At 43.7% G+C, this 15609-nt stretch overlaps 1 protein-coding gene across 3 annotated transcripts in view; it reads right to left on the bottom strand.

The window, feature by feature from the left end:
- Positions 1–15609, bottom strand: part of Ankrd29 (ankyrin repeat domain 29) — a 55385-nt gene that overhangs the window by 2767 nt on the left and 37009 nt on the right. For all 3 annotated transcript variants that reach the window (XM_029471732.2, XM_021150831.2, XM_029471734.2), the window contains 3 exons: positions 14146–14244; positions 7238–7333; positions 5914–6012 (listed from right to left, as the gene is read on the bottom strand). In XM_029471732.2, coding sequence (XP_029327592.1) covers positions 5914–6012; positions 7238–7333; positions 14146–14244 — 294 coding nt within the window. The remainder of the gene's footprint in view (positions 1–5913; positions 6013–7237; positions 7334–14145; positions 14245–15609) is intronic.

Here is a 15609-nt window from a genome sequence, read left to right on the forward strand (position 1 = left end):
GGAGTCAGTTCTCTTCTACCACACGGGGTCCAGACCTTGAACTCAGGTCATCAGACTCGGTGGCAAGTTCCTTTACCCGCTGAGCCATCTCGGTGGCTCCTCATTTATTATTCTCACTTGTTCATATTATGGGGCACAGTTTGATAATTGATTCAGAGATATAAAGTGTAATGAATGAGTCAGGATGATTGGCATCTCCATTTCCTTAAATGTCCTGTTGGGGAAGCTTCGACCATCTTCTCATTCTTTATAAAACACAGAATGCATTGCTATAAACCACATCATCTGTTGTGTGACTTGAATTTATTCCTTCCACCTCTCTGTACTTTGGCCACCCTCCTCCCTGCTCTGAACTCTGCGCTTTATTCCCTGCCTCAATAAAAGCAACATTCTAGCTTCCAGATGCAAGGAGGGGCATGTTGCAGTAAGACAGGTGTGGTCTGATGAGAAAGCAGTCAGGAAGCCTGCAGAGGGTAACGCACACCCAGGAAGGCGTAGTGTCTGTGGCTGCAACTTCCCACAGGACCTGAAAGTCACCACTGAACTTTACTGAAGGGCTGCTGAGGCACAGCTTGAAGCACTTAGGGAGCTAGCTCCTCCCTCCCACAGGTGTCATGTGTTATAAGAGAAAGAATTCCAGAACTTCTGTGATATCAGCACTGTTGTAAGCTCCTAAATATTATGGAGCACTCTAATATATTTTTAACTTAGAAATGAAATCTGAAAAAAAAATACATTTCCTAGTCAATGAAAAATAATAAATCTGCTACAGTTTGGCATACAAAATATATTTCTGAAAAAACAAAACAAAAACAACTGCCTTTGCAAAAACAAAAGTCTTAGCAATGTAGAATTGCTTAGTGATCTTCCATATTTCTTTCGCGTGACGCTGCACCGAGGACAGCTGAATTCTTTTGAGTGGCTCGGCAAGCAGGCTGTGATAATGTCTTTGGTGGTCACGTGATGAAAACTGAGCTGCACACAGATTGGTAGTTGGCATGGGAGGAGAAGCTTAGTGTCCCCACAAGGCCCTGCAGGCCACCGCCTTTGATAAGACACCAAGGCTTGCAAGAACTGCTTCCTTTTCTTCTCCTCCCCTTCCCCCTCAGCTTTCCATTTTTCCCTCCCCGCCCTTCCCGTTCTCCCCACTTTCCCTGTTGCTATCCTGGAAGAAAGTCACTAAGACTCAAGAACTTCTAAAAGGAAGCTCCTTAACCTCGGGAGGTAAATGAAGCAGTCTCAGCAAGTCCCTGAAACCTACAAGACAAACACCCCACCCCCACCAAGGCTCTATGAACACCAGGACTACTGAGAGGAAGGGCTCGCCAATCTGCAGAGCTGCCTCCAAGTCAAGCAGAGATTACAGGACGCTGGCTTTCACACCATGCTGGCGTGGGTTGGTGGTGCTACAGCTGCCTTGGAGCCTTCCCTGCTCCTGTAAGCAACCCTTCACCCATGCTCCCTCAACACACTTGCTTCACAGATAGGACGTTGGAGGCATCGTTACTCTGATCTGATGTCAGTTCCTTATCTGGGGGTAGGACATATTTTCCAGGTCTCTCCAGGATTAGTGTCAAACTCTTCCCCTCCCCTTTCCCTCTGCTTGCTCTTCTCTCCTTTCCTCCCTTCTCTTCTGTTCCCCTTCTCTCCTCTCCTTTTCCCTCCCCTTCAATTCTCTCCTCTCTCTTCTGGCACGTGTGTTTTTCTGTTTGGGGGGAAAAGGTCTTGCTACACAGCCTGGGAGGGTACAGATTTCCTTAGTTTCCTGAGGGCTGAGATTACAGTACAGGCCTGTGCCACCATCCAAATTAAGGTGTAGTTTCATATTAACAGCCACATGGGCTCTGGAAGCATATCATGAACCACTTTGTACTTTGTTGCATGGAAATCTACAGGTTTTAGCATTAGTTACAACATTTGAAATATATTAGCTTACTGAGCACGTTGTGCAAATATTGGTACGTTTCTTTTTTGCCACATCAAAAAGTCACATTCACAGAAAGTCACATTCAGTAAAACTACAATTAATTAATCAGAAAAGACTCTCTGAACTGGTAAGCTATTAAGTCCAACTGTTTCTCTGCCAAATAAACCTGGGGCCAGTGAGTGGCTCAGCCGGTAGAACTTGGGTTCAGGGCTTACCCATTGAATTCAATCCCTGGACCAATCTCTGGGTTCCACAAAGTAGCCAGAGATTTGACCTCTGATCTCCACACACACTGTGCACATGGGTGTCTGCCCTCTTTCTCACACATATGCACAAAATAAATAACTCAAATAAAAATGGTAATTGATTTAAAAAGTGGTCATTTCCCCCTGCAAATTCAATATCTCCACAAGAGTTTTTCTTGAGACACCTGTACTCCAGTCCATAATGACTGGAACTGTTTTTCACTGTTTCATGAACAGTGTAAAAAATATGTAGTAAGAGTCAAAATTTAATAAACCTGCTATTTCCACTGTTCCATCTAGTAAAACATTTCACAAAGTGAATACAGCAGCTAGCTTAGACATCGCTGTCTTTGTGAAGGTTCAACAGCATCTCCTGTGCCCCTGCACATACAGCTCATACCACTCTGTACTGTGATTCCTCCTTGCCCCATTCCTCCTCGGAATTCTCAGCTCCACGAAAGCAGAAACTGTAAATTATGTCCCCAGAGTAGATCCAGTACACAGTATCTAGGAAGTGTTCAGAGAGATTTGTTAAAGGATTGAGAGCCCAGAGTCCTTTCCAAAGCCAGAATGTCTGTAATCCTAGGACTTAGGGGGTGTAGACAGGAGGATTAGGTATTCAAGGGCATCCCTGGATGCAGGAAACCACCACCACCACCATCAACAACAAAATCAAAATCAAAACAAAACAAAAATAACAAAAACAACAACAAAAAAATCTCTTTCAAGAGTTCTAGGTTGCTGCCCTAATTACCTTGCTTCTGGGGCTGCGATTAGGAGACTGGCTTCTCTTGGGAGTCTGGTGGGCAGATGAGGTTCCTGGCAGTGTTCCCAGGGCTTTCTGCAGTATGAGCCTCCACACATAAGTTCAGTCCTTCTAGGGAAGCTGAGAGCTCAGCATTCTGTCCCTGGAGATTACCTATGACCATCCCTTGGAGGCTAGCCCATTAAAGGGGACAAAGTGGGGCACACATTTTTTTTTTCTGTTTCTGTATCAAGGTATTAATGGTGTCCCTAGTCTTAGCTCAGTCCTGGATAGCTTATCACAGCAATGTTTGTTTTCTCCAAGAGTTCCTTGTACGAGGCTAGAGATAAAATTCCAAAGAAAGGCAGATGTGACTTCAGATGGCTTCTCCCAGCCAGGCCAGCTCAGGGGAAAGATAGGCAGAAAGGAGAGCAGAAAAGCTTTCAAGCAAGCAGATCGTTTCCCCTGGAATGGGGAAATAGTCCTTCCGTGTGCTAAGCACAATGAAGATGGGGCCTTGGCCTTGCATATTATTCCTCTGGCCCTTGTTGATGGGTTTCATGTGTGTGCACACACGTGTGTGTGCTGTATGTGCTGATGCATGCACTGGTATGTAGATGGAGGTCAGAGGAGGGAGTCCTCCTTTATCTCCTTTTGCCTTACTCCCTCAAGGTCGAGCCTCTTCCTGAGCCTGCAGTTTATGACTTTCAGCGAAGTTGGCTGCCAGCAAACACCAGTAATCCTTTAGCCCTCACCTCCCTCAGTGCTGGGGTTATAGGCAAACACAGCACATGGCAAGCTTGTTATATGGATTTTGAGACCTGAACTCAGGTTCTGGCAGTTGTGCAGCAAGTACTCTCAACAACTAAGTCACCTCTCCAGCCTCCATGATTAGTTCCAATTGTCAACCTTACAAATCTAGATTCACCTATGAAGAGAGTTTCCATGAGAGACTGCTAAGGGCCGGGCAGTGGTGGCACACGCCTTTAATCCCAGCACTCAGCACTTGGGAGGCAGAGGCAGGTGGATTTCTGAGTTCGAGGCCAGCCTGGTCTACAAAGTGAGTTCCAGGACAGCCAGGGCTACACAGAGAAACACTGTCTCGAAAAATTCCCCCCCCCCCCGCCAAGAGAGAGAGAGAGAGAGAGAGAGAGAGAGAGAGAGAGAGAGAGAGAGAGAGACTGCTAAGTCCGTCTAGCTGCCTGTCACAGACATCTCTTTAATTAGATTAACTGTGGAGCGGAGACCCATGCCACAGTGGGCAGTTGCATTCCCTGGCTTGGGACCTGGACGGATTGGAGAAAGGGATCGAACATGACATATGAATGCACTTATTGCTCTATGTTCTTCACTGTGGGTGTGATGTCACTAGATGTTTTAAAGTCCTGCTGTCTTGACTTCTGAGCTATGATGGACTGTAACCTGGAATTGTGAGCTTAAATAAACCCTTCCTTCCTTCCCTATATTGCCTTTTGTCAGGCTAATTTTTATCATAGCAACAGCAGTCAGAATACAACGAATGGGCTTCTCTTTAACTTCCAGGCTGCACACAAGACATCTTCAGCAGACATCAAGTAAGAGGGCATACAACTGAAAGATCCTGACAGAATGTGAAAGGTCACAGAAGCCCTGAAATTGGCAAGATAGATGTCACTGTTAGCAGAACTAGCTTCACTGATTTAGAAAAATAGAGGCGCACAATGCTCTGGCCACTCCTTGAACCAGTGTGTCTGCCAATGTTTTGACCGTTCCTTGAACCCATGTGTGTGCCCACTGTTGAAGCCCATTGCCAGGTGTTTGTGATATTGGTTGTTGAGAAAGAGTCAGAAAATCTCCCCAGCAACCACAGCCTGGCCAATCCTGGGTTGCTACACCTGCACCAGACTCTTTCCTTGTACCCCTCCCATACCCATTTCTTGAGAATAGACATTGTTTAGATCTGGAAATCCCCTACTCTCCCCCTTCTCCTTTCCCCCCTGAGGGCCTATAAAAACTGGGACCTCTTTCCCCTCGAGGTCAACAAAGTGAATACAGCAGCTAGCTTAGCCATCGCTGTCATTGTGAAGGTTCAACAGCATCTCCTGTGCCCCTGCACATACAGCTCATACCACTCTGTACTGTGATTCCTCCTTGCCCCATTCCTCCTCGGAATTCTCAGCTCAACGAAAGCAGAAACTGTAAATTATGTCCCCAGAGTAGATCCAGTACACAGTATCTAGGAAGTGTTCAGAGAGATTTGTTAAAGGATTGTGAGCTTAAATACCCCTGCGTGGAATATGAGTCGTCCCCAGAGCTCTGGCTTTCCCCGAATAAAGACTCATGTGGTTAACATCAAGCTGGGTCTATCGAGTTCTTGGGTGTCTGCTATTGTCCTGAGGCCTGAGCGAGGGGCTCCTTTCAGAGTCTTTCACAACAAGAAGCCACAGTGGAAATACTGTGATTGAAAATTCTCTACTTCCAAATTTGGTTCAACTCTAAGGATTTAATAATAAAAACATGGGTTGGTGTTGTAGCAGTGACATGTGATCCTACTAATAACACATTTTCCTGACCAAGTCGCTAAGCATACATTAGTAATTTTCTTGAGCACATACTTACTACCTTTAATGGCCACCTCCTTCTCCCTGCCAGGAAGCCACACCACTGTAAGCTTCTGATCCCTTGGCTCCAGCTCCTGAGTACTGGCCTTAAAACTATGAACTACCACTACTGGTTTATGTCCTACTGGGGGATCCTGTATGCTATGCATGCACTCTGCAACTGAGCTACATCCCCATGCCCAATGTTTGCACATTTTGTATGAGTAAATGATTAGAGAAAGCCATGGATGATATAATGTTTTTAGCACAATTCCCAGAGTCTAAATGCACTGGCTGGGAATAAGTCGTAACTGCAACCGGCATGCCCTTACTGTGTGTAACTATGAAAGGCAGGAGTCTGTGAGATGCCTTATGAGGAGGAGGACTCTTTACACGGAGGACAGATTGAGTGAGTACCTTGTTTCTCAAGGCTGGATCTGCCCCTGCTTCCAGGAGCAGGGCAACTGTTTTAACATTCCCACTGAGCACTGCTGCGTGGAGAGCCGAAGTCCCATTCTAAGAGAAAATGAGAGTGCATGTCAAGAGTCGAGCTCTCAGGTCTCAGCGGCTTTGCCTGGCTTTCAGCATGTCCCAGAAGAGCAACACAGTCTTACTCCCTGGTGTCTTCCCTGTACTTCCTAAAGTCACCTCTGTACTACTACAATGTCTTCAGACACACAGCTGAAGGTAGCTCATTAGGGAGAGGGACCAATACTGAGCCCAGTAATTCTTTATTAGATGTCAGCAAGAACAGGGTCTAAAAAGCTGAAGGGCAGATGGAATGTTTCCAGTGCAAACATCGTACATTTGTGGAGTCATTCCAGGGAAAGGGCTTGTATGCCCTAATGTATCTCAAGGGCACAGCTATGCCACAGTGTCAACTTAGAAGATTTAGTGCCCTCTATTCAACAAAGCAGGACTGTAAATGATTCAAATCAACAGCCCACTGCCTGTGGGTTAAAACCTAGCCCACTGCCTATGTGTAAAACCTAGCCCACTCCCTGTGGGTTAAACCTAGCCCACTCCCTGTGGGTTAAACCTAGCCCACTCCCTGTGGGTTAAAACTAGCCCACCACCCCTTTTCTCTTAAGCCCTGAAAGTGAAGAATATTTTGCACATTTTATATTGCACACACCCAAATATAAAATATCATTAATATCACCCATGAATTATAACTATGGATGGCAGCCACATTTGCTTCTTGTCAGTTTTTCTGGATATCCTGAGAGGCAGAACTGAGCCTCTGCTGCAGGAACTGCAGGCTAGAAAAGCCCAATGCACCCGGTGACTCATGGGGGCAGTTGTTGACTCTGTGCTGTATACAGGACAATACAGAAATACTTCCATCCAAAATGACTCAAACTTAACCAAGCACTTCCAGTCTCCAGATACACATTTTCTTAGGCTCCCAGATGGTTTTGGCTAATTTTATACTTAAATTAACCAAGTGGAATGGGTCTCTTCTGAGGATGATGATTTCACAAAGGTTCCGAGTGATATCACTAGTGTACTTTCCTGTCTGTAGTGGCAATTATACTATGTTTTCCCTTGAAGACTAGGTATTAGGAGGCTGTTCTATTTACCACCTCCCTGCTTCCACCTGGAGCCACAGACCCCCAATCTAATGACAACCCAGTTCTCTCTCGGTCTTCAGTATTTCTTCTCTAGCCTATCCCTCCAACCCCCCGCTTTTTTTTTTTTTTTTTTTAGCAAAATGGCATAACTTCTTCTCATGTCTTACCTTCAAAATACCAAGAGTAGGTGAGAATTTGAGCAGCTCCTCTATGACATCATTATACCCTTTGTTGGCTGCTTTCAGCAATGCTGTCGTACCATCCTGAAGCAAAGGGGACAAAGGGACTATTGTTAACATACATTTGTGCTGGCTGAGAACTAAACATCAGCTGATAAATCAGCATGTCTCAATCCAGGGCATGTTAGAGCACAGTAGGCAGTGATTCTGCGTGAGGATGCCATCCATAGTGTGTGACTGCTATTTGCTAAGCTAGACACACCTCCAGGCCCTGAGAACACTATGTCAGGGACAGGGCCCAAGAGGCCTTCTCTGCTGTTCATGTGGAGATAGCTTAACTGTCTATAATAATTTATGCTATTGTTATGGCCTTAGAACTATACACAGTCTTGATTTCACCTTCCCTGTGTGTTTATTTGCTTGTGTATGGCGGTGGTAACCCAGGAAGAATAGGCTAAAATTTTATTATTCTTTTAAAAAATGCATATATAGGGTTTCTGCCTGTGTCCGGAGCTGATCCTGTGCCATAGATATCCATACCCAAATACTGCCCAGAGAGAGCTGGTTTCCCAGGAGTACTGACACACAGGCTTGCAGGAGGGACAAGCCATAGTCAGAGACATTAAGACCAGCTAAAACCAGAGAGAACCAGATAGTGAGAGGCAAGGGCAAGAATCTAAGCAACAGAAACCAAGGCTATTTGGCATCAACAGAACCCAGTTATCCTACCACATCGAGCCCTAGAAAACCCAACACACCAGAAAAGCAAGACTCTGATTTAAAATCACATCTCATGACAATGATAGAGGACTTTAAGAATGATGTAACTCCCTTAAAGAAATACAGGAGAATACAGGTAAACACTTAGAAGCCCTTAAAGAGGAAACACAAAAATACCTTAAAGAATTACGGGAAAACACAACCAAACAGGTGAAGGAATTGAACAAAACCACCCAGGATCTAAAAATGGAAATAGAAACAATAAAGAAATCACAAAGGAAGAAAACCCTGGAGATAGAAAACCTAGGAAAGAGATCAGGAGTCATAGATGCAAGCATCACCAACAGAATACAAGAAATAGAAGAGAGAATATCAGGTGCAGAAGATACCATAGAAAACATTGACACAACAGTCAAAGAAAATGCAAAAAGCAAAAATCTCCTGATAGAATCTAGTGGGGAGACCCCCACTCAATTCTCGATTCGGCGTGCACCCAAAGAATCACGAAAAGACCATCTTGATGTAATTACATGAGGTAGTTTAATGACGGAGCTCTGGACCAACATGCATCCCACACAGGAGATAATGGATGTCGGCCCCGAGGCTCAAAAGCTAGGGTTTTTTATGGGGTAAGGGGCTTAGGGGTGTGGAATTTAGCATAGCGACACACTATTGGCTTATTAAACATCAGCAGAAAAATTATATGTACGTGCAGGGTGTCAGAGTTCTGTGAGTTGTTGACTCAGTTCAGATAGCCCTGTTATGTCCTCACATTCCTCTTTATCTTTATGGTCAAGCTGTTCCCAGGAATGTTTTAACTACGGGGCATGCTGGGACTTGTTTTTCTTTTTTCTCAGCCCCAGGCAGCCTCTAGGCTCACAAACAACTAGCAATTTCTGAGTACTTTATATGACTTACAGGTCTTGAAATTCCATCTTTTTTTCATTCCTAACCCAAAACATCCAGGAAACCAAGGACACAATGAGAAAACCATACCTAAGAACCATAGGTGTAGAAGAAAGTGAAGATTCCCAACTTAAAGGGCTAGTAAATATCTTCAACAAAATTATAGAAGATAATTTCCCTAACCTAAAGAAAGAGTAGTCCATAAACATACAAGAAGCCTACAGAACTATGAATAGATTGGACCAGAAAAGAAATTCCTTCTGTCACATAATTTTCACAACACCAGGCACTAAACAAAGAAATTATTAAAATCGGTAAGGGAAAAAAGGTCAAGTACCACATATCGTCAGGGGGCTGGAGAGATGGCTCAATGGTTAAGAGCACTGACTGCTCTTCCAAAGAGTTTTTCTTGAGTTCAATTCCCAGCAACCATATGGTGGCTCACAACCATCTGTAATGGGATCTAATGCCCTCTTCTGGTGTGTCTGAAGACTGCAACAGTGTACTCAAATATATAAAATAAATGAAAAAAAAATCATATACAGGCAGACCTATCAGAATTATACCAGACTTCTCACCAGAGACTATGAAAGCCAGAAGATCCTGGGCAGATGTTATACAGACCCTAAGAGAACACAAATGCCAGCCCAGGCTACTATACCCAGCAAAGCTCTCAATACTATAGATGGAGAAACCAAGATATTCCATGACAAAACCAAATTTACACAATATATTTCCAGGAATTCAGCCTTACAAAGGATAATAGATGGAAAACTCCAACACAAGGAGGGAAACTACACCCTAGAAAAAGCAAGAAAGTAATCTTCTTTCAACAAACCCAAAAGAAGATAGCCATACAAACATAATTCCACCTCTAATGGCAAAAATAACAGGGAGTAACAATCACTTTTCCTTAATATCTCTTAACATCAACGGACTCAATTCCCCAATAAAAAGACATAGACTGACAGACTGGATATGTAAACAGGAACCAGCATTTTGCTACATACAGGAAACCCACCTCAGTGTCAAAGCCAGACACTACATCAGAGTAAACGACTAGAAAACAATTTACCAAGTAAATGGTCCCAAGCAACAAGTTGGAGTAGCCATTCTAATATCGAATAAAATTAACTTTCATCCGAAAATAATCAAAAAGGATAACAAAGGATATTTCATACTCATCAAAGGAAAAATCTACCAAGAAGAGCTCTCATTCTGAGCATATAATGCTACAAATGCAAGGACACCCACACCCACAAAAGTAACTTTACTAAAGCTTAAAACATACATTGTACCACACACAATTGAAGTGGGAGACTTCAATACCCTACTCTCAGCAATGGAGAGATCATGGGAACACAAACTAAACAGAGACACAGTGTAACTAACAGAAGTTATGGACTAAATGGATTTAACTGATATCTATAGAACATTTCATCCTAAAAAGAATATATCTCCTTCTCAGCACCTCATGGTACCCTCTCCAAAACTGACCATATAATTGGTCACAAAACAGACCTCAACAGATACAAGAAGACTGAAATAATCTCAAGCATCCTATCAGATCACCACGGACTGAGGCTGGTCTTCAATAGCAACAAAAACAACAAAAAGCCCACATACACATGGAAGCTGAACAATGCCCTACTCAATGATAACTTGGCCAAGGAAGAAATAAAGAAATTAAAGACTTTTTAGAATTTAATGAAAATTAAGACCCAACATACCCAAACTTATGAGACATAACAAAAGCAGTGCTACGAGGAAAACTCACAGCTCTGAGTGCCTCCAAAAAGAAACTGGAGAGAGCACACACTAGTAACTTGACAGCACACCTGAATGCTCTAGAACGAAAGGAAGCAAATTCACCCAAGAGGAGTAGAAGGCAGGAAATAATCAAACTCAGGGCTGAAATCAACCAAGTAGAAACAAAAAGAACTATACAAAGAATCAACAAAACCAGGAGCTGGTTCTTTGAGAAAATCAACAAGATAGATAAACCCTTAGCCAGACTAGCCAGAGGTACAGAGACGGTATCCAAACTAACAAAATCAGAAATGAAAAGAGAGATATAACAACAGAAATGGAGGAAATTCAAAAATATCATCAGATCCTACTACAAAAGCCTATATTCAACAAAACTGGAAAATCTGGATGAAATGGACAATTTCCTAGACAGATACCAGGTAACAAAGTTAAATCAGGATCAGATAAACCATCTAAACAGTCCCATAACCCCTAAAGAAATAGATGCAGTCATTAAAAGTCTTCCAACCAAAAAAAGTCCAGGACAAGATGGCTTTAGAGCAGAATTCTATCCGAACTTCAAAGAAGACCTAATACCAACACTCTTCAAATTATTCCACAAAATAGAAACAGAAAGAGCACTATCCAATTTGTTTTATGAAGCCACACTTATGCTGATACCAAAACCACACAAAGACCCAACAAAGAGAGAGAACTTCAGACCAATTTCCCTTATGAATATCAATGCAGAAATACTCAGTAAAATTCTCTCAAACCGAATCTAAGAACACATCAAAACAATCATTCACTAAGATCAAGTAGGCTTCAGCCCAGGGATGCAGGGATGTTTCAATATATGGAAATGCATCAACGTAATCCACTATATACACAAACTCAAACAAAAAGACCACATGATCATTTCATTAGATGCTGAAAAAGCATTTGACAAAATTCAACATCCCTTCATGTTAAAAGTCTTGGAAAGATCAGGAGTTCAAGGCCCAAACCTAAAAATAGTAAAAGCAATATACAGTAAACCAGTAGCCAACATCAAACTAAATGGAGAGAAACTTGAAGCAATCCCACTAAAATCAGGGACTAGACAAGGCTGCCCACTCTCTCCTTACCTATTCAATGTAGTACTTGAAGTTCTAAGTAGAGCAATTAGACAACAAAAGGAGGTCAAAGGGATACAAATTGGAAAGGAAGAAGTCAAAATATCACTATCTGCAGTTGATATGATAGTATATTTAAGTGACCCCCAAAATTCCACCAGAGAACTCCTACATAAACAACTTCAGTAAAGTGGCCGGATATAAAATTAACTCAAATCAGTAGCCTTCCTATACTCAAAGGATAATGGGCTGAGAAAGAAATCAGGGAAACAACACCCTTCACAATAGTCACAAATAATATAAAATTTCTTGGTGTGACTACAAACAAGTGAAAGATCTGTATGACAAGAACTTCAAGTCTCTGGAGAAAGAAATCGAAGAAGACCTCAGAAGATGGAAAGATCTCCTATGCTCATGGATTGGCAGGATTAATATAGTAAAAATGTCTATCTTTCCTAAAGCAATCTACAGATTCAATGCAATCCCCATCAAAATTCCAAATCAATTCTTCATAGAGTTAAAAAGAGCAATTTGCAAAGAGCATTTGGAATAACCAAAAACTCAGGATAATGAAAACTATTCTCAACAATAAAAGAACTTCTGGGGGAATCACCATCCCTGACCTCAAGCTGTACTACAGAGCAATAGTGATAAAAACTTCATGGTGCCAGGTATGGTGGCCCACGCCTTCAATCCTAGCACTTGGGAGGCAGAGGCAGGCTGATTTCTGAGTTTGAGGCCAGCCTGGTCTACAAAGTGAATTCCAGGACAGCCAGGGCTATAACAGAGTAACCCTGTCTTGAAAAACCAAACCAAACCAAACCAAACCAAAACAAAAAAAAACCCAAAAAAAAACAAAAAAAACTTCATGGTATTGGTATAGTGACAGGCAGGTAGATCAATGGGATAGAATTGAAGACCCAGAAATGAGGCCACACACCTATGGTCACTTGATCTTTGACAAAGGAGCTAAAACCATCCAGTGGAAAAAAAAAAAGACAGCATTTTCAACAAATGGTGCTGGTTCAGGGTCCCAGATGGAGGAGTTGGAGAAGGGACTGAAGGAGCAGAGGGGCTTTGCAGCCTCATGGGGGGAGCAACAGTTTCAACAGGCCAGATCTCCCAGGGCTCCCAGAGACTGGACCACCAACCAAAGAGTACACATGGAGGGACCCATGGCTCCGGCTGCATATGTGGCAGAGGATGGCCTTGTTGGACATCAGTAGGAGAAGTGGCCCTTGGGCCTGAGGGTGCTCAATACTCCAGTGTAGGGGAATGCCAGGGAGAGAAGACAGAAGTGGGTGGGTGGGGGAGCACCCTCATAGAGGCAGGGGGAGAGGGGATGAGATAGGGGGGTTCCAAAGGGGAGACCTGGAAAGGGGAAAACATTTGAAATGTAAATAAATGAAGTATAAATTAAAAAAAAAAAAGAAAAAGAAAAGAAGAAGAAAAGAAAAAGAAAAAGTGCATAGGTAAATTTTAAAAATCTATCTTTTGGGACTGGAGAGAGGGCTCAGAGGTTAAGAGCACTCACTGACTGTACTTCCAGAGGTCCTGAGTTCAATTCCCAGCAACCACATGGTGGATCACAACCATCTATAATGGGATTGGATGCCCTCTTCTGGTGTGTTTGAGACAGCTACAGTATACTCATTCATATAAATGAAATAAATAAATAAATCTTAAAAAAATAGAAATAAATCCATCTTTCATGATCATTTTTGGTTCAAAAAGAGACTTTCCAGGTCATCAGTTTTATCTGCTTGCTTTAACATATCAATGGCGGTGCTTCTTAGCTGTCTTCAGTCAGCCAGGAGAGAGCCTCTGGAATGGGAAGGAGGAGAAGGCTACGATGGGGAGTTTTCTTCTCTGATTGCAGAGGTGATGGTGGGATGGGGGTTGGGGTGGGGCGGGAGCAGGAACAGAGCCTTCAGACTTCCCTTTTCTAAGCTTAGGCTTGATAGGCAACTATGTGAAGGTGCAAGGACAGACGTCAGACACAAGAAGCCACCAGCCTCATAACCTAGTGACTGTCGAATCTCCTCAAGTTGATCATCCCTCCTCTGGGCCTGCAGCCTGGCACAAGCCCTCAGAACTAAGGGCAGGTGTTCGAGGGATGATGCACAGGTATTTGAGCAAAGAGAGCAACGGGGTGCAGCAGTGGGTTCTGCCTGAACTCACTTCATAGATCCTGCGTGTTTTTGTTTTTGTTTTTCATGCCCCAGGTCAAGTAAACGGTACCCCTCTCCAGCTCCTCCAGAAATCATGTCAGATGGAGGAGGGGAAGCTGGCCAAACCTGCAAACTTGGCCTTTGTTTTCCTGCTAAAGAGCAGAGCTGGAAGACCAGTCTTAAGGTGTGTGTGTGTTGGGGGGGGGGAGTGGGATGGGGCGCGCTGTCTACTCACGTTGCGAGCGGCATCACGGTCAGCTCCCCGCAGCAGCATTACGCGCACCACCTCGCTGTGGCCCATCTGGGAGGCGATCCACAGCGGTGCGGTTCCATCCTGTAGGAAAAGGCCAGTGTAACAGGGGCTCCAGTTAACAGGGGCTCCAGTGTAACAGGGGCTCCATTCGCTCACGCAGGACCACCAGGTCTCTGAGTCCAAAAGATCTACTCTCCGGGCTGATCTGCACACCCAATAGGGGTGGAGAAGCAGGGCACACAGTAAACATGGGACCACAGGCTGGCGTTTGTGGTGCCTGAGAGACTTCAAACCGTTCAGGCCAAACTTGACTTATACAAATGGCCGTTTCCCATTTCTTTTCAGAGACAGAATCTAAAGTATTTTAGATTGGATGCAAACTCAGTATATAGTGGAGAATGACCAGGATCCTCTCATCCTCTGCCTCTACCTTGGGAGTGCTGGGGTTGCATTCGTCCCACCACACCATGCTATGAACCCATGTTAGACTGAACCCGAGGCTTCGTGCAGGTAAGTAAGCATTCTGCTGAGACACAGCCCCGGACGGTGGGTCCATAGGGAATCTCCAGGAAGCAGTGCACTTGAGGACCAGAGAGGCCACACAGATTCAGGAAGGCGCCCCCTCCCCTACACCTGACTGGTAGCCTGATCTCTGAGAATGAGTTCTCTTTGGAAAGAAGAGCAGGAAGACGGTGCAGGATCCAGAACTGGAAAAACTGAAGCCATCATGGTAATATATCCCGAGAGTTTGGATTACCTATCTACCCATGGGAATGGGGGCTAAAGAGCAAGATGACCCAATGACAGACTCTTAAGTCACATCTTCTGCTGTAGTATGGAATTTCAATCTAAGCATATCAGCTGATGTCGGAACACAGTCACTGTGGAAAGGCCAGGGGGAGCTGAGGTAAAGAGAATGTTGGTATCTATGTCTTGGTAGAGGTGTGGAAGGAGGAGCTCAAACACAGAGCAGAGGGTAAAGACACTGAGCCTGCTTCATGATCCCTTTACATCACTCTCTGTCTCCTGGATCTACTCTTGAGTGTGGATGTTACCATTAACAAGTTACAATCTGTATCAAAAGCACAAATTAAAAGTCCAAACTGAAAATTGCTTATTATTTATAAGGAAACTTCCAAGGTTTTCATTTGATTCTCCCAATTGAGGATTTAAGTATTCATCCGTTCAACCAATCAATAATGAATTATGAAGCTCCTTCTACATCTCAGGCAGAATAGTGAAAGAAGTCTCTGTTTTCAAAGGGAAGTCTAGAGGAAGAGAGAAGGTTGAGATTTCTGTACAATTGCACATGATAGTGAATGAGACCTGTGCACACGGCCTTGGGGTTGCGGTCAAGCTCATAGACGAGTCATTGCTTCGTTGGGTCTTAAAGGAAGACCAGGATTTTGTCAGAGAGCAGGACAAACATGCATTTGCAGTGTCGTG

Source organism: Mus caroli, unplaced genomic scaffold (genome assembly GCF_978045245.1).
Source record: "Mus caroli unplaced genomic scaffold, Mus_caroli_1 scaffold_19, whole genome shotgun sequence".
NCBI lineage: Eukaryota > Metazoa > Chordata > Mammalia > Rodentia > Muridae > Mus > Mus caroli.